This window comes from Lepus europaeus, chromosome 7 (genome assembly GCF_033115175.1).
Source record: "Lepus europaeus isolate LE1 chromosome 7, mLepTim1.pri, whole genome shotgun sequence".
Taxonomy (NCBI): domain Eukaryota; kingdom Metazoa; phylum Chordata; class Mammalia; order Lagomorpha; family Leporidae; genus Lepus; species Lepus europaeus.
Window position 1 is genome coordinate 63,220,084 of NC_084833.1, and position 25,543 is coordinate 63,245,626.

The window sequence follows — 25,543 nt, forward strand, 5'->3', positions numbered from 1 at the left end:
AGAAGTGGAGCAGCCGGGACTGGAACCAGCGCCTGTATAGGCTGTCCAGCGGGACTTTAGCGGCCGCTGTGGCCCGGACTCTGGGATCCTAACCGCCAGACCAATCGCCCGCCAGCTCTCCTCCTGTTCTTTGCGTGATGCCACTCTGTGGGACGATGCGGGCTGAGTCTTGTCCCCGAGTTTGCACTGCTGCTGGAGAACGTTCCCTCTGCGGCCGGTGGCGAAATCGGACGTGTAATCTAGGAACCGTCTGCCGGTTCCCCCTCGCCCGGACTCGGGCACTGGCGCTACTCCCGAGGCAGCCGCCTCGCCCTGGCCTTGCGCCGGGGCAGGAAATCCAGGCTGGCGGAGGCAGCGGTGGCACGCTGCAGGCACCAGACAGAGGGTTAAAGGCACAGAGATGAAAAACAGCGTGGTCCAGGAGAGCCGGTTCCTGAACCGGCTAAGAGGGGATGAGCTCAGGGGCTAATAGGATCGGCCATGGCGAACCCCCCAGCAGGGCACGCACAGCACGAAGGGCTGAGGCGCCGGGGTGCCTCGAGGTCAGGATTACAGGCACTCGGGGGCGAGCGAGGGAGGCTTAAGGCGCCAGGCTGCGCAGCCGGCCCTGGGGTGATGGGCGCCGTCCAGCGGGGCCGCAGGAGGAAGGCTTAGCCTCGCCCCCGCCCGAGAGAGGAGGCTGGCTCCGCCCCCTGACCGCCCGGCGACCCCAACCGCGACGCCCCCAGCCCCGCGATCGTCTGAGATGCCAGACCGAGACCCCAGCCGAGTCGCGGACGGCTGGGTCAGCGAGCTGAGGGTCGGCGCCAGCAGACCAGCGGGGAAGGTTGGGGAGGGGTCTGGAGAGAGAGCCCGGCGTCCCCCCAGGATCTGCGAGGCCCTCGCGCCTCCCCCCTCGGGCTCGCACTTGGTAGCACCTCCCTGATCCCCTTATCTCTAAGGCGCTCAGGGGACTGGCCCCGTGCCGCAGCCTTCTCGGAAATGCTGCCCTGGCCACCCGGGAACCATGAGCCCTGCGACCCCGGTAAGGCAGCGCGGGGCCGGGGGGCCGGGCGGGTGCCCTTGCCGGGCAGGGATCGGCGGGAGCCTTGGCGGCCCCGTCTGCCTGAGGTGGGGTCGGTGGGGCCGGGAGCGGTCCCGGAGGGGGAACCGAGGAGGTGGACGCACGAAAGCTCCGTTCCCGGCTGGGCGCCTCACAGAGACGTCTCCAGCCCCGCCGTGGCGCCGCCCGCCTCCTCCCCAAGCTCCGGCCACTACCGTGGCCGTCCGAGCTCCCGGCCCGCCTTCCACCGTCCGTGCGGACCCCGGCCTCCCGCCCCTGCGCTCTGCTTCCCAGACGCTCCCTGGGCACTGTTGAACTTCCCGATCCGCGGGAGTCGGGGCGCCCGGTGTACCTGGGGAAACCGCTGCTATCCTCCGGGCAGCCGGAACCCCTGGGCAGAGGCAGAGCCTCTTGGCCCGTAGCTGAGCCACAGCGTGTGCCCCGATTGTGCGCCAACGGGTCGTGTCCCCCGCCAAGACTGGAAACTGGGGAGTGGACGGGGCACGCCGCATCCGATCCGCCCTAAAGCCTGGCGCGGCGTCTGCCACCAAGCTGAGCGTCAAAAAGCTTGTAACTTTACTTTCTCCTGGAAAATGAGTTCACAGACTCTGAAGAAATAGCGTTTTAGGATAACCGGAGTGGACAAATGTCTTAATCGAAAAATAAAAACAAAATCGCGGACCGGTGCGCCGGGTCAGCGGGGCTGCCCCCCTGGAGACTGCCTCTGCACAGCTGTAGAGGTGTAGACTACAAGTCCCAGCATGCCTCAGCGCCACGGCTCTCCTCGCCACGCCCCCTCCCTGGGGTGGGCGGGGCCCAGGCGAAGGAAGGTTCCCCCCACTACCCTGGCACAGCTTGGGGAGTGAAACGCCCCAGGCTCTCTGGGGCGCGCAAAGCGCAGGCGCAGCGGGTTGGGTGGCAGCAGCGTCGAATAGCCGCCGGCCGTTTTGGCAGCAGCATCTGCAACAGGTGTAGACAGGTGGGTGCATCAAGGGGAAATGAAGAAGGAGTTTGCAAAAAACCTGGCCTGGCCCTTTTGTCAGACCTGTGTCAGAGCTCGGAAAGGGGAGGGAGCTGCAGGAGAAACAGAGACAGGCAGGGCCTTGTCTGGCAGCTGTGCCAGCTCCTGTTACGCAGCAACAGGTGTGAGCCGGTGGGGGAGGGGGAGGGACATCTGCTCACAAGCAAGTTGCCCTCAGAAACAGGGCATCTGGGTTCCAACCGAAGCACTGTCGCATACCTGGATGAGTCCTTTGCTGTCCCTCAGAGGCTCCTTGTTACCATGGGGACAAGGGGAGGTAGTCTAGACTGTGCAGGGGCTCCCAACCTGTGTAGCACCTTGGACTCACCCGAGGATCTCTATAGACTGGCAGTGCTCGCTAGGATGTGATCAGGAGTGCCTGGGACCGGCTGCTGTGATGGTTCGAAGCCGGCACTGCTGGCTGCCGGCCCCGGCTCCACTGCTTGCTAACCCATGATGAGGCCCCGGATTCCTCATCACTCACATGGGATGAAAAACATTGTCTACGTGAGGTGACAGAGTTTGCAAGCGCTGAGCAGCGCACCTGGCCGTCGCTGCTGATCCTCTGTTATTTTCCACACTGTAAGCGGCCTCCCCAGGGCCCCAGTGTGAGGTCCCAGTGTGCTTTTCTCACGAAGTCCCTGGTTCACTGCTGTGATTCTAATGTTCCATGCTGCTAGCATTGCAAAATTCCAGGGTTCCTAACATTTAAAGAGTTCTCTCCAGCCTTGACCTGTCTCATAGACACACTTTAAAAAAAAAAAAAAAAAAAAAAAGAAAAACTTTTAAAAACAAAAGTTTTGTTCCAAGCAGGAATAAAAACACACTGTCAGAGACCTAGAAACTGAGGGCAAGCAGAAGGGACTGGACCAAGGCTGTGCAGCTGAGACTGGAATGTGGGAGCGCCACCCCCACCCCATCACAAGGGTGGCTCCCCCTCCCCCCCCAGGACAGCGCTCCCTTTCTCTGCCTGGAGCAGAGGATGGGGAGGAGGCCAAGCCGGGCCCTTGGCGGCCCCCACCCTGGGAGCTGCTCCGGAGTGGCCGTTGAGGGCTGTTTCCTGGGCTCCTCTGACAGGTCCCGCCCGACTCCACCCTGGAAAATCGTTTGGAAGAAATGGCCCTGGTGAGGGGCGGCTGGCTGTGGAGACAGAGTGAGTGACCCTGGGGGGGGGGGGGATGGGACTTGTCAGGCGTGGAGCAGAGGCGAGGGAGCAGAGGCGAGGGAGCGGCTGCGGGGGTCCGCCCTGGTGAATCCTCCCAAGAGGCCAGGGCCCTTTGGTCCCCCCTGCCCCGCCTGCCTGGTAAACTACTCCTTCTGCGAGACCCAGCTCAGGGGGCCCTTCCTCCTGTAACCCCACCTGGGCACCGTACCCGTGGTCCCCTGCCTCCCCTACCCAACCCAGGCCCCAGACTGGGAACTCCTCCAGGGCAGGCACTGGGTGTGACCCACCGTGAGTCCACGGCAGCCCGGCACAGAGCACATGAAAAATGGCCCCATGCTTTGGAACCCATACAGCTCGGAGACGTTCTCTTCTCTCTCTGCCCCGTCCTCTTCCGATTGCCAGTTGCAGGGCATCTGAAGCTAGGTGTGAGGCTTCTAGACCCTTCTCTGGCAGGGGGTATGAGCTGAACAGGAGCACAAACACCAAGCACAGGTCTTCTGAATGCCAGCAGCTGGGTGGATGGGGGTGCACGCGAGGCAGGCACCACACACCTGTCACACGAGTCAGCGTTAGCAGTGAGGCGGAGGCCTGGGGTAGGGACAGGTCTTCGTCCTCAAAGAGACCTGGGACTTGGCCTTGGAAGCTCCCAAGCCACAGGCCTGGGCACTCATTCACCACGCTGAGCTCCTATGTGCCAGGCCCCAGGGGCAGACAGGACAGGAGAGGCCCCACCCTTGAGACAGGGGCTGGATGGGGGAGGGGACAACCCTGGGGCCTGGGGCTGAGGGGACCCTGGGAGCCTCGCCCTGGGGTCAGCCTGCCTGCCGGCCTGCAATGTGACACAGGCTCCATCCTCCGCCGCTGGAAGCGGAACTGGTTTGCCTTGTGGCTGGATGGGACCCTGGGCTACTACCACGATGAGACGGCGCAGGATGAAGAGGACCGCGTGTTCATCCACGCCAACGTCCGCGACATAAAGGTCGGCCAGGAGTGCCACGGTGAGCAGAAGCCCCGTCCTCCACCGGGGGCGGGGGGAGGGGTGGGGAGTTGTCCCACTGCATTTGGGGACACCTGGGATCGGAAGGTTCTCTTAGGCTTCCGCAAACATCGCTTCTGTGCCTTTGCCAACTCCAGGTTCATTAGGTGTGAGTTAAGAAATCCATCCTGTCTGGGGTTTCTCTCCGGGGCTGGGCCTGGACCTTATGCTGGGTCCAGGGGTGAATCAGACACAGTTCCTGCTCCCGAGGCACTACAGACTGGACAAACGGGAAATGAACCAAAGCGGCTCAGAGAAGTCAAGGGGCTGGCCCAGACCACACAGCAAAAATGCAAATTCCTGCCCCAAGGCCGTAGTTATGACAGGGCGACTGGGAGAAGCACAGGGAAGCCAGCAAGTGGAGAGGCTGAGCGTCTGAGGCTCAAGGAAGTGTGTGGGGTGATAAGAGGCTGTTGGCAGCCAGTAGGCAGGACCCTGAGAAGGCAGCCCCTCCCCGTGTTGCTGCTTTCCTGAGGGGACCCGGAAACCCAACAGAGGTGCGTCTGCTTCCAGATGTGCAGCCCCCAGAGGGCCGGAGCAGAGACGGGCTGCTGACCGTGAGCCTGCGGGAGGGCGGGCGCCTGCACCTGTGTGCTGAGACCCGGGACGATGCCATGTGAGTCGCTCCAGGACAGGGGCACGGTGGGATCCCGGGGGGTGAACCCAGACCCCTCTCACTGACCACGGGAAGAGGAAGAGGCCTATGAGCAGGCAGCCAGGCTGGCCCACCAAAGGCGGGGCAGAGTGGCTGGTGGTGGGCTCCTCGGACAGTGAGGGAGAGCTCTGTGCACCTGCCCCACCTGAGGGGCCCCTGGCTGTCAGAATCAACTACTTAGCAAACTTTGGGGTGAGCCCCCACCTGGGGGTGACCCACAGGAGCAGACAAACCCAGGGGCGCCCCCAAGAACCCTTCCTTCTCTCCCTTCTGCCTCGTGGAAGCTCTGGTCTGAAGGGTAGACCAGGACCTGTCTGTCGGAGGCAGCCCGCGGGCACCAGTGTCCGAGGCGGAGCTGTGCTGGGAGCTGGTGTGCCTACCTTGGGGGCTCGCCCTCTGCTCCCTCACATTCCTTCCCTTCCCACCCTCGGGCTGAGGGCCGTGTCCTTGGCCTGGAGGAGAGAGAGATGGGTGTGTGGGAGTGGGGGAAGCTGAGCTCGCTGGTGGCAGCACAGAGCAGCCTTGTCCACCCCAGCCGGGCTCCATGACAACCTACAAAGGCCCGATTGTGTGGTGTCCCTGGGCCCTGTCCTGGGCCCTGGGGTCAGAGGCTTTGGGTACTATGTCTGCAGGTGTTGGTTGTGGAGGGGCTGCAGCCGGGGCACGCCCAGGACCCCCCACAACACAGTGGTACACTGACTAGATGGGGAGGCCAGGAACTAAGGAGGAAGGAGCCTGGCCTGGGGCTCTACCCACACCAGGCAGGGAGGGGCCGCTTCTATCAAGAGGATCTCCCCCTTGTGGGGAGACTGGGGCTGGCGGCTGTGCTGGGTGGGGGGCAGTGTAGACTCCTTCCTCACGGTCTGACGAGGTTTGCTTTGCAGAGCCTGGAAGACGGCGCTGATGGAGGCAAACGCCACCCCGGTGAGCCCCCGCCCCTCCCCCGCCTCCCAGCCCGGTGTGCCATGGAATCAGCGGGCGCAGACTCGGTCTCCACCTGCCAGGAGTTCTCAGTCTAGTGTGGGCTCAGAGGTCCTGAGTGACACGTGGGAAAGGACAGGGGACGGCTCAGAGGAGGGGCAGGAAGAGGCTGGGGAGGGGGTAGGGAGTGAGCTAGGGAAAAGGAACCGCCTTTTATTGAGCAACTATTATGTGTCAGCGTGGTGTGGGGCTAATCCCACCTCCGCCTCACAGCAGTCCCGAGAGGTGGCGATTATTGCTGCCTGCCTGCAGGTGACAAGGCTGAGGTTCAGTCACCCACGCGACATTGACCACGTTCCCACCATGCACCAGGCACCAGCCAGGTGTCAAGATCAGAGGTGAACCAAGGAGACGTGGCCCTGCCCTTAGGGAGCCAAACACAAAGAGCTGATGACCTAGTTACTGACGTCAGGTCGCCGGTGTAACTGCTCTGCCAGACACGGGCAGCCTGTGCCCCATCTGTGGCCTGACCCAGCGGGGAGTCCAGTGGAGGCTTACACGGAGACCTGAAGGGTGGAAGGTATGAGGACTGAGAGAGACGAAGATGCCGGCATCGGGGGGACAGAAGGAAGGCTGGGCTGGCCGGAGCTGAGGGAGGCAGGGGGCGGGGCAGGAGGGTCGGCAACTCAAAGCAGAAAGACAGTGTGTTCAGATCAGGTTTACATTGTTGTTTTAGAGAGAGAGAGATTGGGGGAAGAGAGAGACCCTCTCTTCCATCTGCTTGCTGGTTCAAATGGCCTCAATGACCAGGGCTGGGCCAGGCTGAAGCCAGGAGCCAGCAGCTGTATCCAGGTCTCCCATGTGGGTGCAGGGGCCCAAACACTTGGGCCATCTTCCACTGCTTTCCCAGGTGCATTAGCAAGGAGCTGGATCAGAAGTGGAGTAGCCGGGGCTTGAACCGGTGTCCACATAGGATGCCAGCACTGCAGATGGCGGCTTAATCCGCTGTAGCACAGTGCCGACCCCAGGTGTGTTTTTAAGGACAGTATGGCTGGTAGGGAAGAAGCAGGTTGTAGGGGTAAGAGTGGATCCCGAGGTGGTGAGGAGGCTGGAGGCCGAGGCCAGAGACAGGCGATGAGGACACAGACTTGACAGAGCTGTGGGCTTGCAGGCGTGCCCTCGGCCCCGCCTGACCTTGACCCCAGCATCCTGGCTGCACAACCTGCATCTGCTCCTTTTGCTTGTGGCAATGGTGCCTTGTCTTCCCCAGGCGGAAAGTCCACTGGGAGGTGACGGGGAGCCTGCGGCGCAGTTGGAAACCCACTTGGGCAGCTCCCTGCTGAGTACCTGGCATTGGTTACATCATTTCGGCTCCTAACAACCCTGGCAGGTGGATGGGTGAAGGTGTTGGCATTTAATCCCATTTTACAGATAGGGAAGCTGAGGTACAGGGAAGAGGAGGGGCTTGTCCAAAGTCTCACATCTCAAGTCAGTAAAGGAACTTGGACCAGAACCTCTGCCAGTGAGATCCGGAGAGGGGGGTGTTACTTGCAGAAGTAACGTGTGCATGTGTGTGTGGGTCTAGCTGTCTGGAGGAGACGCACGGAGGGAATGAAAGGGAGAGATGACCCCTCAGGTCATCTGGGCCGGGTCACGAGGGGCCTCGAAGTCCAGTAGGGAGAGCGTGACTTCTCATGCTGGCCGTTGGCGCAGTGCGGGCATTAAGTGGGGCCAGACTCAGGCTCCCGGAGGAGCGCGGATGAAAGGGAGCTGGCAGCAAGGGGGCAGGGGCCTGGTCAGCAGGGCAGAGGGACCCAGGCTGGCCTAACCTGGCCGGCCCTGACTCCAAAGCGCTCGTTGTAAGCAGGGTGAAGCAAGAGGGAGGGAGGGCTGACCGCTCTGTGCTCCGTGACTCTATGAAGCCGCCTTGTCCCCCCTCCGCCCGCCGGCCACTCCCACGTCTGCCTGTCTGTGGGCCCCTCTCTGTCGCTGTGCCTGTGCCGGAGTGACCCCAGGTGCTGCAGGTTCCTCCCTCACTCAGCCCCTGATTCCAGCCAAGCTGGGCCAGGGGCGGGGGCACGGCCAGGGGCGAGGCTGGGGTGGGCTGCCCTGTGCCCACTGGGAGGAGCAGCCGTGTGGAACAGACGGGGGTGGGGCTGGTTCTGGAGAGACTGCCGCCCCTCTGTGTAACCGTGCCAGATACCACCCTGCTCCGAGCCCGTCCCCTGTGCCTGTGGGCAGAGGGAGCTCTGCTAGGAGCTCTAGGGCTCTCGGGGCACAGAGAGCCTCTGACATACCCCTCCTTGGGTTTCTGCGGCCTGAGCAGGCCCCGGCTGGAGCCACTGTCCTTCCCAGGAGCCGCCGGGTCTGCCCCAAGGTCAGGTGTGTGACCCGTTCGTGGAGCCCCTGTCAGGTTGAGAGGCGGATCTGGGTAAGTGCTGGCTCAACCCTCCCCCCTGCCTCCAGTCTGACCATCAGAACCAGCTTCCAGAACTTTCCCAGCCTCATGCCCTTCCCTGCTCACAACACGCTGGCCCGGCTCAGTCTCGGCTGCCACGTGCCCTCAGCCCTGGGCTCCAGCGCTCTGCTGCTCTCTCTGCCCCAGCCACACGACCCTTCCCTCCCTGCAGCCGCTGCCAATCTGGTGGCTGGGTGCCACGGCTGTAGATGTCCCCATTGCCAGGACAAAGGGGCGCTCGTCCTGGCAGGCCCGGTCCCAAGGCCGCCACTGCTCCGTGAGGCCCCCCCAGGCCCGCAATGCTGAATCCTGCCTGGCTTCAGCGGCACTAGATTCTGTCTAGCTCGTCCCCCTCGCCGGGCACCGAGGCAGGGAGCAGGTGTGGCTAGCGCTGCTCCCGTGGAGCCTGGCACGGAGCTGGATATACAGCAGGTGCTCAATGAGTGCTCAGTGAAGGGGCCAGTCTATCTAACTTTCCTGATGACTGGTGTGTGAGGATCCGGCACAAGCCGGCTTCGGGGGCTGCTCCTGAATGAGTGAAGGAAGGAGTGGGTGAGCGCTAAGCCTCTGTGTCCTGATTACTGCACACGCTGTCACTTAGTCTGGGTCTCTCCCGCCCGGAATGTTCCTTGAGAGCAGGGTTTGGGCCTGAGTCCTTTCTTCATCCCCAGTGCCCAGCACAGGGCCCACAGGGCTGGGGGGCAGCGGGGCTGGGTCAGCTCAAGATCTGCTTGCAGGGTGGTGTGTGGTGTGGCTGTACATTAGCACTCGTTAGGGACTTAAAAAAAAAAAACCAACCACAGATATTCACATCCTACTTCCTGATGCTCCAGTTCCATAGGTTTGGGGGTGGAGCCTAGGACATCTGGAGTTAGAAAATCGCACTGGGTGATTCTGATGTGCAGCCCGGGAGTGCCTGGCCTGGGACTCCCAGCATGCCCGAGGTTGCAGGTCTGTTTAAATGGGCAATGCCTGTAAACCTGAGCATGCTAGAGCTAGCCTGAGGGGAGTCATTTGCATGTGACGCCCTGATTGGCCAACATCCTCTGCACCTGCAGAAGGGGCTGGGCCTCCAGAGAGGGAGAGGATTGGAGATGCACCCTCAAGGTTCTGGCCTCTTGTCCCTGGGTGACACTGCCTGTTGCTGGGGGACCTATGTGAGTTTACTTCGGGAAGGTAGAAACAGGTGACCCAGAGGGACATGAGCTGGTGTTTTCCACTCTCTCCTGGGCCTCCCAAAGCCCTGGGCTCACTGTACAGCTGCCGCGCCGGTGACGGCTGTGGCCTTTAACTTCCTCACCAGTAGATTCAGACCTGTGTGCTTAGTTCCCTCCAGCCCGCTTTGGGCATGGAGCTCAGACGCTGGCCACCCCCATCAGAAGTCCTACTGGATCACCCCCAAGAGAGGCAGCAGCGGGGGAGAGCTCCTGGCCACGGAGGACCCCACAGCCGTGCTTGTCTGAGCCTTTGCCAATCCCCGGATTATATGTCCTCCTAACTTGAAACTGAACTTGGAGTTGGGCGACATCAGTCCCAGTCTGGCCCTGTTTGTGATTCACTTGTGGTTAGCTCCATCAACATTCGTCAGACTCTTGTCAGGTTCCAGTCACAGGGGCCTGTGAGTCTTCTGTGGCAGGGGAGCCCAGGACACCTGCTGTGGGGGGTGAGGGATGCTGAGCCTTAGGTGGTGAGTGGGGAAAGCTGCGAGGGGCATCCCTCCTGAGGGGAGATGGCCTGGGGACTTGAAGTCACAATGAGCTTGGGGGACACCCCCCCACACCGCGCAGCCCACTTCTTGAATGAGAGGCTGGGACGTGTTGGCCCCATCGCTCAGCGCTCACCTGCTCTGCAGCCCTCCCCCATCTGGCTTCTTCCCCCGCTGCACCTGCTCCTTTGAGAAGTGTTTTCTCAGGGTCACCCACAACTTCCCAGTTGCTGCAGCCAATGGCTGGTTCTCTCAGCACTGGCCAAGAGGATGGACAGAGAGAATATTTAGAAGATAAAATCATTCTAATCACCTGGCAGCTGAGGTGACGTGGAAAGCAGTGTGTGAAGGGGTGCCAACCTGACTCCAGCATGGGGGTGCAGAGGGAAACACCCACGGAACAGGAGGAGGTCTTGGGACAGAGATGTCGCAGTCCCCTTGGGATGAGTGGCACCTGAGGTACCTGGACGGTCGGGTGTGTCGGCCGGTCAGAAAGGGGGTGGGGTGCAAGGGGCTGGGAGGAAGGGGCCAGAAGAGAAGGAACCCTGCCGCCTCTCCCTGTCTGCTCCCCAGTAGGGAGGACGAGGGGTTTGGACCCGGAGCCCCTAACTCAGCCCACATCTATTGGTTCCTGCTCTGCACCAGCCCCTGCTGGTGACACCGGTGAACCAGGACCCCCGCCTGTAGGTGGCTCACCCAGGAGAAGGCTATCAACAAGAGGCACAAGCAGAGTCCACAGAGAATTTGAGAAACTTCTGAGACCAGGAGGGCTTCCTGGAGTCAGTGACATTTGCACAAGGCTGTGCAGGGCCTGTAAGAATCCCTGAGAAAACACGGAGCATTCTCTGAACCTCAGTCCTCAGCTGTGTAAGGTGGAGGAACTAGCGCCCGCCTCCAGGATTGAGGCAGTTCACCTGTGAACGTCTCTCTCGGGACCTGTACATAGTAGCTGCTCAATAACCGTGACCTGGTTTCTTCCCACCCGACCTTGCCTGTCCTACTTCTTCCCCGTTCCCTGTTTATGTCCTGGGCCTGGGGCTTGGCCATGTACCCTTCCCCGTGAGTAGAGAAACCACTGGGCTTCTCCAAGTTGGGCCACGGAGCAGTGCTAGCAGGAGGTGGGCTATGAGGAGAAGCAGGGAGCCAGGGAGAACTTGTGGAGCTGGGGTGAAGCCGAGGCAGAGGCATGGGGGCCACTGAGGGCTGGACAGCTCAGCTGTGGGGAGGCAGGGCCATCTCCAGGAGCTTGCTGGCGCCTGGGGGCCCGTTTCTAAACTTGGGGAGGAGGTGTGAGAGGAAAGGGACCAAAACCCGGCCCGGGAGCTCACGGACAGCTGACCAGGCCGGACTCCCCAGGTGCGTGTATACAGCCCATACCAGGACTACTACGAGGTGGTGCCCCCCAATGCGCACGAGGCCACCTACATCCGCAGCTACTACGGCCCGCCCTATGCAGGTAAGTCCCCGTGCGCGTGCATCAGTCAGGGCCAGGCCCCACCCTTCCCGTGGCAGGACCCTCCCAACACTTCCCTCCCGGAGGCTCAGCACGGCCCTGGGACCAGCCTCCCTCCCGGTTCCAGAGCTCACCTCACCTCTCCAGGTGCCCGGCAATGCCCGTCCCTGGGCTGGTGGCGACCTCTGGTGGCAAACGTGGGAATGGCTGCCTCATTCCCGCTCCGTGGCTTGGCGGCCGGGCCCGTCCTCTCTCAGGTGTAGGTGCTTAGAGATCCCGAGTTTCGCTCGCCGCTCTGCCCCAGCGCCACGGTCCCAGAACTCAGTGGCAAATCCAAGTCTTGGGAACGGAAGGGGGCGTGGGCAAGGCCGCAGTCGCCCCTACTGGAGGAGCTGGGAAGCGGCCTCAGCGCCGGGTTGGACTGGGGTCCCGCAGAAAAGGACCGGTGTCACCTTGCTGCCTCCTCGACGTCGCCCACCCTCCCGGGCTCTCTCCGCAGGCCCCGGCGTGACGCACGTGATAGTGCGGGAGGATCCGTGCTACAGCTCGGGCGCGCCGCTGGCCATGGGCATGCTCGCGGGCGCCGCCACGGGAGCCGCGCTCGGCTCGCTCATGTGGTCCCCTTGCTGGTTCTGAGCCCTGGGCTTTGCAGCGCCGGACCCTGCGCCTAGACTACCGGCCTCTCTTCCTCCTGGACCCCGCCCTGCGCCACCCGCTTTGGCCCTCTGCTCTCTGTCACTAGCTCCTTCTGGGCTTGGACCAACCCTCCTCTCCCTCTTCGCAAGTTACCATCCCAGGCGCAAAGAGCCCTGGGTACCCTCCCCTCTATTGCCAGACCCCCCATAAGCCCCCTCGTAGTCGCAGGTGCGTGGACTCCCTCCCAACACACCAGGGCCACAACAAACTCAACTGCCTTGGGCTCCTCGTGGCCCAGGCGCTGGAGGCGCGGCGCGAGGTCGGTGGGCTCTCTGCCTTCTCCTTGAGCTCCAGGCCTGATGGGGGCAGTGGGAGGACAGGCGTCGACAGACATTGAGAAAGCTGTGGAGTTATCAGCCCTTTGGCAAGGACGGGAGCCAGGCAGGTAGGCTGGGAGCCCTGCCCGGCTATGGTGCAGAGCCGCGAGCAGCCCCGCATGTCCCAGGAGGTCAGGGCAAGTTCGCTGGGGCTGGAAGGAGGCAGGGGCAGTGCAGCGCGGTGGATGAAGGGAGAGGTGCGCTTGCAGCCGAGGGGAGCTGAGTGACCTAGCTGCCGTGGACCTAGGGCCCATTTGTTCATACTGACTCACACACACCCACGCCCCAAACACTCCCTGAGTTTAGCCCCTTCCTTCCCACGAGCAGCCTCCTGGGTTCCCTGTGCCCTGGGATGACAACTGAGCTGACCCTAGGGACTCCTGGTTCGGGGGACAAGGTGAGCTCTGCTCGGGACCTCCAGCCCTAGGAAATTATCTCCATCAGGAAATGCCTTTGTGGTCCCAGGAGCTCAGCTGTCGGTCCGCAGCTGCGGCTGTCGCCATCTCAGGCTTTGTCTCTTCCTTTACTCCGGGGCCTGATCCACCTTTGTACCGGCCTGGGAAGCCCCACGTGTGCCTGCCTGCAGGTGGCCCAGCAGTCTCCACCCCCACCTTGGCCGCCTTCAGCCTCCCCCCTCTCCTGTCCCCATCACCGATAGAAGTGCTAACCTTTCTGCCCAGAGACTAATAAAGGCGTGGCTGGCTCTCGCCCTGGCTCCAGCTTGCTCTGTTCCCCAGAAGGTCCTGTGTCCTCGGGACATCTCCATGACCCAGCATCTGCTGGTGCCTCCTCTGGACCAGTAAGACCAGGAGGAACAGGTGTCGGCGCCTTAGCTGAGCAGCAGGGGGCAGGCCTTGCTTTCCCCAGCCATAGAAGGTTGTCCCTGAGGGTTGAGGCTGTGTCAGGGTCTCTTGTCATCTGATAGACAGACAATACAGCCCCGGCCATGCCTGTTTCCTGAGAGTCCCGTGGTGTAGGGGGCTTTTCCAGAAGGTTCCCCTCCAAGAGGCGAATCAGCGAATTGTTCTCACAGAGACCAGAGGCCTGGTGAGGAAACAATGGTCCTTCCAGGCTTCTGGAAGCTGCAATGACTCCCTGCTCAGACTGACTTAAGGCCACCCGACTGACAAGGCCAGAGTGTGGTGCAGGGATCCAGTGTCACTTAGACTTTGCTTTCTTTCTTTCTTTTTTTTTTTTTTTTAAGATTTATTTATTTGAAAGGCAGAATTTACAGAGAGAGAGAGAGAGAGAGAAGGAAAAACACAGAGAGAAAGAGAGAGGTCTTCCATTGGCTGGCTCACTCCCCCAGTGACTGCAATGGCAGGTGCTGGACCAGTCTGGAGCCAGGAGCTTCCTCCAGGTCTCCCAGTTGAGTGACTGGGCACTCTCTCTGTCCCTTCTGTTCTGGTGGATGCTCTATCCCCAATAAAACCTTATCACTTTGCAAAAAAAGGAGCAGCCAGGTCTCAAGCTGGCACCCTTATAGGATGCTGGCCCCACAGGTGGCAGCTTTACCTGCTACACGACAGCCCTGGCCCCTGCTTCCGTCTTTGCAGCCACTGCGTTGGCTCATTTGGATCTGCAGTGATGTTCTGCAGAGCCAGACTAACGCTCTCCCGGGTTCGAGTCCAGCCGGGATCTCTTCCCCTAAGAGGAAATGAAATTCCTGGACCTGAGGGACATCAGCCATCCCGGAATCAACCGGGGGTTATGGAAGAGGAGGGTCTCAGTGACAGAGCTCCCGGCAAGGCAGACAAGCAGGTGGCTGTACCCAGCAGTCTGATGAACAGAGAGCTGATGAGGAACCCACGCCGAGGCCAGACACATTCAGCAGTGGTGCGGGGAGGGAAGAGGGAGCATGGGACTGGGAGCTCATTGGAGGAGGCACCTGTCCCTGTCCGGCACTGCTTGTGCACTGTGGCCCCTGCATGGCTCAGCACCAGCAGGGAGGTCAGCCCAGCCGCACAGCACCTGCAGCTCTTGCCCGTCCTTTCCATGTTCGATTTCTGTGGACAGCCAGGGTTAGGTACTGGGCACTGGGACATGAACGAGTCTGGAGACTTACAAGGAGCTGGGGTGGGGGGGCTGGCACTGTGGCACAGTGGGTTAAGCTGTGGCTCGTGACATTGGCACCCCATGCGGGAGTGCCAGTTCCAGTCCTGGCTACTCTGCTGCTGACCCAGCTGTCTGCTAACGCACCTGGAAGGGCAGCTAAAGATGACCCCGGGACTTGGGCCTCTACATGTGAGACCACGTGGGCAACCAGGATGGAGTTCCTGGCTCCCGGCTTCGGCCTGGCTCAGACCTGGCCATTTGGGGAGTGGCCCAGCAGACAGAAAAATCTTTCTTAAAAAACAACAACAAGCTCTGTGTGTGTGTGTGTCTGTTTCAGACATGAACCCAGGCTCTAACAACCTGGTTTGAGGGCTGTGGCAAAGGCAAGCCCGAGGCCTTAGGGTGCAGAGCGAGCAGCCCTTCACCCAGCTGTGGGAGTAAGTGAAGCACAGAGGGCCGAGGGAGCGACAGTCTGAATCTGGTTTGCAAGGTCAGCACTCTTCCGGCCGTGGTCTGTAGGGTCGGTGACTTACGGGAGGAGAAAGGAGAACCAAAGGAGCACTCACGGAGCACCTGAGTGCCCGGGGAGGCCGGGGCTGCAGGGAGCTCAGGGTGGCAGAAGCGGTCGGCAGCCCGAGGCCACCACGGGCCTTGAACGCCCGGGAGCTTGAACTCCAGACACCCAGGGCCACGGGCAGCCTCGGAAAGATTGGAAGCCAAGGAAGGACACATAAACTCGGAAGTTGGAGTGACGACGACACGGTCTGAACTCAGGTGGAACAGCCTCTGCAAACCGTCTGGGTGCCGAGGTGCTGGCCGGCTGTGCTGCGCTCCAGGGCCGTTCCTGAGGCCACCCCGCCTCCAGCAGCCCCCTACTGTGGGGATTCTGTGCACACCGAGCCCTGTTGGGGTCTCACCCTCCTGTGGAGGGCACCTCAGCAAAACCGAGTAAGACCCCAGTCTCAGAGCCCCAGCCCCACATCCAGAACGCTGGACTACCAAGGACCCTGGGGGCCCTTCGAGACTGAGGCCGCCTGTGCAGATAGGGACCGGTCTGCCACCCGCAGGACCCAGGGGCTGGCTCACTTCTTCCCTTTCCTTCCCTGTGGGGAGAGCTCCTTCCTGGGCTGTGGCCGAGGGCTGCCTCCTGAGAGCTCCGAGGAATCGAGCACCAGCATTGGTTCTGGAACTCAGAACACAGTGACCCACTGTAGCCTGCAGACAGCTCCAGGCGTCCCCGGGGGGACCACTCTGTCAGAACCACATGCTCACGGGTCCATCTCTGAAGCTGAAGCATGGGGCCTTGAAGTCTGATCCTTTCTGGGCTGGTCACCAGCCTTGAGGGGCAGAGCAGGAGAGGTCTCCATTGAGGTCAGGGTGCACGAAGCCAGGGGAAGTGTGTTAAATGTAGCAAGAGTTCCAACCACAGAGCCACACTGCCAGCCTGTGTTCCTTGAGACATCACCTTGAAGGATGGAGCCCTGTCCCCTGGGCTGCCTGGACCCAGCGGTCACCACGGGGAACTCTTGGCAAGATCCTCTTAACTGGATGCCTGCTCTTGGGCACTGGGCACCAGAAAAGGATCGATGTAGGATGCTATTCCCTTACTGCCCCAGCTTCTCATTCCACACCACCGCCAGCCCTGCCTCTGAGACGGGTATGTGCCAGACTCTACAGAAATGGTGGGGTAACCAAAGGACAAAGGAGGAAATGACAAGACCACACTAAATGACTCCTCACGCCCCCTCAGGGAAAAGGTTTCCGGTCCACGGCAGAAGTCCCTGCTTCCTCCTCGTCCCCTGCCTGGTTTTCCCCCCAGAACATCTCTCCACACTTTTGCCAGGGTGCTTTCCGCTCGGTCCACCGAACAGAGCCGCGAGTGTGCAGACGGACACTCCAGCGGCAGTCTGCTCCCAAACTGCACCACTGGTAGGATTGCAACACGAATGCTTTGTTCTTCCAGCCGCCCAGCAGTTTTTAAATTATTCACCCACATGTGTGAGACAAACACAAGACCCCTTAGATCACACAATCTGAGGTGGGCTATGAACCACACATCTGGCCTACATCTCATTTCGCTTGGTCAGCACAGTATTTTTAGGTTTTGAATTAAAATGTTACAGCACTTACAGACCTACCTAAATGGCCAAAGGTAAAAAAAGACAACATCATCAATTACTGCTGTGAAACAACTGGAAATCTCAATTTTGCTGAGATAAGTGTAGCTTGGACATCTGCTTTGGAAACTAATTGGTAAAACCCAACATACACATGCCTTACAACCAATCCCATGCCATGGTACACCCAACAGAAATGTGTGCTAATGATCACCAAAAATTGGGGGGTGGTGGTGGTACTGTGGTGTAGCAGGTAAAGCTGCCACCTGCAGCACCAACAACCCATGTGGGCACCAGTTCAAGTCCCAGCTGTTCTACTTCCAATCCAGTTCCCTGTTAATGCGTCTGGGAAAGCAGTGGAAGATGGTCCCTGGAAAAGGCTCCTGGCCCAGCCCTTGCTGTTGTGGCCACTGGAGGAGTGACCCAGTAGATGAAAGATTCTCTCTCTTTCTCTCTCTCTCTCTCTCTGTAACTCTGCCTTTCAAGTAAATACGTGAATCCTTTAAAAAAAATTAGGCATGAAAGTGTTCACAAGTTGCACTAGAAACTCAAATCCTAGAGGGATGGATGATGTATTCATGAAATGGAATAAGATGCAACAATGAGAATTAATCATCCATAGGTATATGCAAATTGTGGATGGATCACAAAAAATAGGACAGGGAGGGGTGTGGGAACTAGAATCACAGTGCATTTTCAGAAGCAATATATATGATAAATCAAAGATGCACATTTGAAAAGTTACAGCAATCAATGAAAATACAATGGAAGAGATTAAGCTAAAAGGAAAAAAAAAAAAGGAGTTTAAAGCAGAGAAAACAAATATAAAACAAATGCCAAAAAGTCAGGCCTAATTTCAAACCTATTAATAATTATGTGTATATGGACTAAAAGCGCAGACTGAGACAGAGATGGGGCAGCTGTTTGTCCTAGCAGTTAGGATGCCCCTGTCCTATGTCAGCGTACCGGGGTCTGAGTCCTGGCTCCGGCGTCTGACTCCTTTCTGCTAATGTGGATGCTGGGAGGCAATGGAGTAGCTGGGTTCCTGCCACTCCCATGGGAGGTCTGGATTAAGTTCCCAGCCTCTGCTGTTGCAGGCTTTGGAGGGAGCTCTCTCCATCTCTCTCTGATTCCACCTCTCAAGTAAATAAGTTTTTAAAATGAGATTTTCAGAATGAACACAAGAGCAAGACTCAACAATATGTCGTGTACAAAAGACATACTTGTAAAAGTAATTCCTTTTTAGGCCGGCGCCGTGGCTTAACAGGCTAATCCTCCACCTTGCGGTGCCGGCACACCAGGTTCTAGTCCCGGTTGGGGCGCCGGATTCTATCCCGGTTGCCCCTCTTCCAGGCCAGCTCTCTGCTATGGTCCGGGAAGGCAGTGGAGGATGGCCCAAGTCCTTGGGCCCTGCACCCGCATGGGAGACCAGGAGAAGCACCTGGCTCCTGGCTTCGGATCAGCACAATGCGCCGGCCGCAGCGGCCATTGGAGGGTGAACCAACGGCAAAAAGGAAGACCTTTCTCTCTGTCTCTCTCTCTCACTATCCACTCTACCTGTCAAAAATAAAAATAAATAAATAAAAATAATTCCTTTTTAAAAATGTTTATTTTCATCTACTTGAAAGGCAGAGTGACAGAGGCAGAGAGAGAAGCAGCTTTCTTCTTCCAAATGCCCTCAGCAGACAGGCTAAAGCCAGGAGCCAGGAACTCCATCCAGTCTCCCACGTGGGTGGCAGGGGCCCAAAAACTTGAGCTATCATCTAATCCTTACTGTTAAGTATCAATTTAAACAACAACAAAAGGACACAGGGAAACTTAGGGAAGGGTAATGCTATTACTTGATTGTGACGGTGGTTTCACAGGTATACATGTATGTCAAAAGCTGTCAAGTTGGGGGCAAGCATCTGGCAGAGTGCTTGGGTACAACTCCCCACTGTGCCCCGGCAGCCCCACTTCCAATCCAGTTCCCTGCTGGTGCACCTGGGAAAGCAGCAGAGGATAGCCCAGGTGCTTGGGCCCCTGCACCTATGTGAGAGACCCGGGGGGAGGCTCCTGACTTCTGGTTTTGGACCGGCCTGGCTCTAGCCATTGCAGCCATTTGGGGAGTGAACCAGTGGATGGAAGACCTTGCTCTGTCTCCCCCTCTGTAACTCTGCCTTTCAAATAAACAAATCTTAAAAAAAAAAAAAAAAAACCACAAAACTTATTTATGTATTTGAGCAGAAAAAGAGAAGGGAAGAGAAAGACACAGACACACACATACACACACACACAGAAATGGGGCGGCGGGGGGGGGGGGGGGAGAATAAGATCTTCCATCTGCTGGTTCACTCCCTAAATGGTACAACAGCCAGGACTGGGCCAGGCCAAAGCCAGGAGCCTGGAATTCTATCTGGTCTCTCACTTGAATGGCAGGGGCCCAAGCACTTAGGCCATCTTCTGCTACCTTCCTGGTACATTAACAAGGAAGCTAGATCACAAGTGGAGCAGCCAGGACTCCAATACAGGAAGCTGGTGTCACAAGCAGCAACTTAACAACCACTGTGCCACTTTAACTGGCACCTACAAATTTATTTTATGTATTTATTTTAAAGGCAAAGCAACAGGGAGAGATCTTCTATCCCCTGGTTCATTCCTCAGATGCCCACAACAGCTGGGGCTGGGCCAGGCCAAAGCAGGAGCCAGGAACTCCATAGAGTGACGGTGGTCCAAGTACTTGGGTCATTATCTGCTGCCTCCTGGAGGGCCTATTAGCAGGAAGCTGCATCTGAAGTGGAGGCGAGACTTGAGGCCAAGCACTCTGACATGGAATGTGGATACCACAGCGCCCACCCCCTTCATGCACCTTTTCAAATTTTTTCCCTAAGTATTTTATCTTTTTCTTATGCTGATTTAAGGAACTGTTGTTCTTGTTTTTAATTTCAATTTCCATTTGTTTGTTGCTGGTATAGATATTCAATTAACTGAACTTGCTTAACTCATTGGTTAGAGTGGGGTCTTTAATTTCTTGGTATTTTTCACTTAAAACCATCATTTCCAAACCTTATGCTTCTTAGTTTTTTTTCTTGCCTCACTTTACCTCCAGTACAATGCTGAACAGAAGTGATGAAAGCACATATCCCTGCCATATTCTGTCTTAGGGAGAAACACCATTTTATCAGCAATCATGTATGAACTGTTTTTTCTCCTAACAGACTGAGATATAATTTATATAGCATATAATTCATACATCTAAAGTGTACAGTTTAATGATTTTTTACAATATGCATAGGGATATGCAACTATCACAATGTTAGGACGTTTTCATCAGCCCAAAAAGAAACCCTGTACCCATTAGCAGTCATTCCACATTTTTTTTCCATCCCATGCCAGTCTTACCCCTGGCCTTGGGCAATCACTTTCTGTCATAAATGAAGTCAAGTAAAAAATGCTGTTTTGTGATGGGCTTTCATTTAGGATAATGCTTTCAAGGTTCATTTTGCAGCATGCATAGTATTTCACTCCTTTTCAAGCTTACTTTCATTTTTGTTAATTATTTATTTGAAAGGCAAGACAGAGACAGAGATTTCCCATCTACTAGTTCACTTCCCAAAACCTGCCACAGCCAGAGCTGGACCAGGCAAAAGCCTGGATTGAGTTCCCACACGGGCAGCAAGGACCCAGGTCCTTGAGCTACTACCTCCTGCCTCCCAGAGTGTGTATCAGCAGGAAGCTGGAATGGGAGCAGAGCTGGGACAATACATACGGAACACAGACCTCCTACAGGTCGTCTGCGCAGTGTGCCACAGCCGGGCCCTCTCCATGTCCTTTTATGATACTTCTTTCCCCACTCTTCTTAGCGTCTCCCGCAACCCCAACAACCAGCAACTTGCTGTCATTTATGTGTACATATCCTAGAATTTTATTCGGATAGAAACATAAAACATGTCCTTTCTTTGGTCCAACATTTTCCACTGATAGTTATTTTGAGGTTTATCAATGTTGTGGGTCTTAACAGCTCAATCTGTTTTATTGCAGAGTAGTGTTCCACAGTGATTATAGTATGGCTTACTGGGCATTTGGGTAGTTCCAATTCTTGGCTAATCCAAGTAAAGCTGCTTCAGTGTACATCTCTCTATGGACACGCAGACATTATTTCTCGTGGGTACTTAGGCATGGAATGGCTGGGTTATGGATAAATGCTCATATAGCATTTAAGAAACTGCCACACTGTTTTTTCCAAAATTTCCTATCAGCAGTGTATGACAGTTCCAGTTACCATTTGGTTTAATCTTTTTAATTTTAGCTTTTCTAATGTGTGTGGTGGTATCTCATTGTGTGTGAGAGAGCGAAGAGTCTGCTTCTGTCTGCTGGTTCTCTCCCCAGATGCCCACCAATGCTTCAGAGCACAGCACTGGGAACTCAATCCAAGTCCCTTTGTAGGTGGCAGGGACCCTACTACTTGAGCCATCACTGCTGCCTCTCAGGGTCTGCACTGGCAGGAAGCCGGAATGGGCACCTGGAGCTGGGAACCAAACCCACATGCTCCAATATGGGTGGGCATTAATGGCACCGCAGAACACCTGCCCTCGTTGTGGTTTAATTTGCATTTCTCACTAATAAATATTGAACATCTTTTCAAGCCTTTTTTATTTTTTGCCATTTGTCTAGTTTGATGACTAAGTGTCTGGCCAAATCTCTGGTTTTTTTTCTTAACTGTTTTCTTAACAAACTTTATTGTAGAGTTCACACATTTTGACATTTGGCAAGTACTTTATTTTCTGCCTAGGGCTTTTCTGTTTCTTGTGAGCTGTTTTAGTAAAGTCCTCAGTTCTTCAATAGCTGCTGGCTGAAGGCTGCCCTCAGCTCCCTGCTACATGGATGTCTTCAAAAATAATTCACATGACAGGTTGTTTTAATAGAGAGGCAGAAGAGTTAGAAACGATGTGACTGCAGAAGTCACAGACTTTTATAATCTAACCTTTGAGTGACATTATCACTTTTGCTATACTCTATTTCTTTTATTTATTTATTGGCAGAGTAGACAGTGAGAGAGACAGAGAGAAAGGTCTTCCTTTTTGCCATTGGTTCACCCTCCAATGGCCGCTGCGGCCGGCGCATCTCGCTGATCCGAAGCCAGGAGCCAGGTGCTTCTCCTGGTCTCCCATGCGGGTGCAGGGCCCAAGCACTTGGGCCATCCTCCATTGCACTCCCGGGCCATAGCAGAGAGCTGGCCTGGAAGAGGGGCAACCGGGACAGAATCCGGTGCCCCGACCGGGACTAGAACCTGGTGTGCTGGCGCCGCAAGGCGGAGGATTAGCCTATTGAGCCGCGGCGCCGGCCACTATACTCTATTTCTTATAAGCAAGTCACTAGGTGCATCATCTAAGCAGGGAAGGGGATGAGAAGCCATTTCACAAGCCGCATTCAGAAGATAGGCAGATGTCTACCATATACACCATGTACAAAAGTTTTGGTTGGGGGCCAGTGCTATGGCAGTGGGTTAAAGCCCTGCCCTGAAGCACCAGCATCCCATATGGGCACCGGTTCTGGTCCCAGCTGCTCCTCTTCCAATCCAGCTCTCTGCTATGGCCTGGGAAAGCAGTGGAAGATGGCCCAAGTCCTTGGGCCCCTGCACCTGTGTGGGAGACCCAGAAGCTCCTGGCTCCTGGCTTTGGATCAGCGCAGCTCATGCTGTTGCAGCCATCTGGGGAGTGTACCATCAGATGGAAGACCGCTCTGTCTCTACCTCTTTCAAATGAAAAAATAAATCTTAAAAAAAAAAAAAGTTTCGTTTTCCATTAATGTTTCTCGAATTGATACTGATTGTTGCCACTGATGCTGTTACCCTCTTTTATCTTCTCTATTTCTCTGCTTTCTAGTGAATGAGTTACTCAACTTAAGGTTCCAACTCATTTAGTCAACTGTAGTGGAATGAGAAGGCCATGCCAAGGTGGCCATTGGCAAGCGAGCGTCAGTTAGTCAGGAATGGTTTTGAAACTGCCTAGCAACAGGCTGTGATTGGATGGATTTGAAACTGCCTGGCGACAGGCTGTGATTGGATGGCTCTGGAAACTGCCTGGCAACAGGCTGTGATTGGTTGGGGTATAGACCGCCCCTTGACCAGATTGGCTGGTCTTGGCTATATAAGCTGTTGTACCAACTGTAATAAACGAGTCTGCAGGCTGCTCAAGCCTGCTCTCACCCGACTCCCGGGGTCTGTGTGTTGACTCCGCGCCTCTTGCCCTCACCACGCTGCTCTTCTCAGAAACGAACCCACTGCAACATTGTAGAGAATTCAATGGCAACATCTGGCGCCCAACGTGGGGCCCACGACCCTGAGATTAAGAGTCTCATGCTCTACCGACTGAGCTAGCCGGGCGAACCGAAAGTAAAAGGAGGAGCCGAGAAGCGACGTACGCTTCAGGGCGGTGTGTGCTAACCTGGGGTCACTTAGACCGAGGACAAGGACAAGGAAAGGGGCGTAGGAGGGGGTTCTGTGCTCACCCTCACAGAACCGAACAGCACACAAAACACCGAGGGGCCTACTTGCCGAAATCCAGGGGGGACCTCGCCGAGTCCGACACGCTGTTTCTTTCTCAGTCACGTTGGCGCGCCAGATGTTGTTGTTGATTTCTCCACAATATAGGCTTCTACAGGATTTGAGAGCTATTAACAAAAATATAAAAAAGATGGGAACATTCCAGGCCGGCATTCCCCATCCAGGGGCCATTCCTAACGGATACCACATAGTTACCATTGATATCAAAGATTGCTTCTTTTCCATCCCCATTGCAGAGCAGGATAAGGCTTACTTTGCCTTTACAGTATGGGAGCCCAATTTCCAGCTCCCTGCAAAAAGATTCCAGTGGACAGTACTCCCACAAGGCATGAAAAATAGCCCTGCCATTTGTCAAAGATACGTTTCTCATGCGACCAGTACACTTAAAGATCAGTGCTTGGTCATACATTATATGGATGATATCTTACTTGCTCACAAGAATGCAGCAATTCTGAATGCCTGTCTAAGTGAGACAGTAAGAAATTTACAATTCCTGGGTTTGTCTATTGCCACAGAAAAAGTACAACATTTTCCTCCCTTTCAATTCTTGGGTTATCAAATCTCCTCCCATATATCTCCACTGGGCCCAAACCTGAAAGTCAAGCATAAATACTCACTTAATGAACTTCAGCAACTATGTGGCCAAATCAATTGGCTGAAGCCCTTCCTTCCCCTAACACCTGCAGAACTTAGACCGCTATACGATTTACTGACTAAAGGAAACAGCCCCTCCTCAAAAATCACATTGACACCAGCAGCCAAATCCACTATAGAAAAGATTAACATCCAGTTGTCAAATTTAAAAACCTGTAGATATGACCCTCAGGTGCCTCTATTTGCCATAACCATATCTACCTTCAAGGCCCCCTTAGGAGTTATTTGGCAACGACATGGACCACTTTTTTGGGTGCACATAGCCTGGAGCGATTGTCGTAAAATAGTAAACAAAGTAGATGCCATCCTTATGATGGGACTTAAATTAAGATATTATACCAATAAGATATTTAACGCAGAACCAGACATAATAGTCCTACCACTATCACAATTGGAACTGTCAACATTGATGCAGAACAGCATGCTCTTTCAAACTTTAATGATAAATTTTCCAGGACAGATTGACAATCACCTGCCAGCAGACAGGCTACTCCAGACACTAAAAACCTTAGAGATAGACTATCCAAAACATGCTTTCCCTGCTAATCAACCTATACCCATGGCACCATGTGCGTTTACGGATGCCAACAAGTCACTCTTTGGAATAGTGATCAAATCTTTAACTGAAAAAGATAAGATCCATGTAGAACCCCATGGGGGATCAGTACAGTTGGGAGAAATAAGAGCAATAGTCAAGGTTCTACTCCTTAGCCAAGATGGACCAGTAAATATATTTTCGGACAGCAAATACTCAGTACAGGTAGCAAAGACGATCCCTTTTGCAATCTTTAACCCGACCAGTAAACCAATTGACCAGATGTTCACAACACTTAAAGAGCTAACTGAGAACAGAAAATACCCATGGTATATCTCACACGTAAGATCACATACTGGGTTACCTGGCTTTATTTTCCAAGGCAACAGAAAGGTTGATCGTCTTATCTCCTGCAACACGGCTTCCATTGGACACTTAGAACAAGCCCGTATTTTACACCAAAAATTTCATATGTCAGCAAGCAACATAAAATTGCTTTTCCCAGAGCTAACAATGAGCCAATGCAAACACCTAGTGCACTCTTGCAAGAAATGTGCACCCCTCGCCCCATTAGGCCCACTGCAACAAGCAGGAGTGAACCCACGAGGCCTTGCTCCTAATAAACTATGGCAAGTGGACATCACCCACATTAATTCCTTTGGTAAACTTAAGTTTGTTCATGTGGTGGTAGATACTTATTCAAAGGCTGTATTTGCAACTGCCCAATCCGGAGAAAAGGCTAGTAATGTGATAAAGGCAGTTAAATCAGCCATGCTGGTCCTTGGTGTCCCCTGGACCATAAAGACTGATAATGGGCCAGCGTATACATCACAGGAATTTACTTCCTTCCTGAAATCTTGGAACATACAGTCTGCTACAGGTATCCCATACAACCCACAGGGACAGGCAATTATTGAAAGAACTCATAGGACGATTAAAGATCTCTTACAAAGGCAAAAAAATAATCATATACCCTCAGACCCACAGCTTGCTTTGACTGAGGTCCTTTTCACTATCAATTTTCTTACTTTTGATTCCCAAGGGATCAGCCCAGCTTATAAACACTGGGGATCCTTTCCATCCCAGACCCCAGCCCCTATGGTTAGATGGAAAGACCCCCTGACAGGAGAATGGAAAGGACCACACCCCCTGCTAACCAAAGGTCGAGG

General features: G+C 55.8%; 1 protein-coding gene across 6 annotated transcripts; it reads left to right on the forward strand.

Moving 5' to 3' along the window:
* Positions 1-738: 738 nt before the first annotated feature.
* PLEKHB1 (pleckstrin homology domain containing B1) lies at positions 739-20,250 on the forward strand. 6 transcript variants are annotated; one of them, XM_062196692.1, is made up of 8 exons: positions 739-1,024; positions 3,141-3,216; positions 4,074-4,226; positions 4,778-4,880; positions 5,804-5,843; positions 8,167-8,271; positions 11,360-11,459; positions 19,239-20,250. In XM_062196692.1, the coding sequence occupies exons 1-8, from the start codon at positions 1,007-1,009 to the stop codon at positions 19,343-19,345; spliced, it is 702 nt and encodes a 233-aa protein (XP_062052676.1). In that variant the 5' UTR covers positions 739-1,006; the 3' UTR covers positions 19,346-20,250. The 6 variants fall into 6 exon arrangements, with proteins under 6 accessions (XP_062052676.1, XP_062052675.1, XP_062052677.1 ...); XM_062196691.1 differs by lacking the exon at positions 19,239-20,250 and adding an exon at positions 11,956-13,743; XM_062196693.1 differs by lacking the exons at positions 8,167-8,271; positions 19,239-20,250 and adding an exon at positions 11,956-13,741.
* Positions 20,251-25,543: the final 5,293 nt, after the last annotated feature.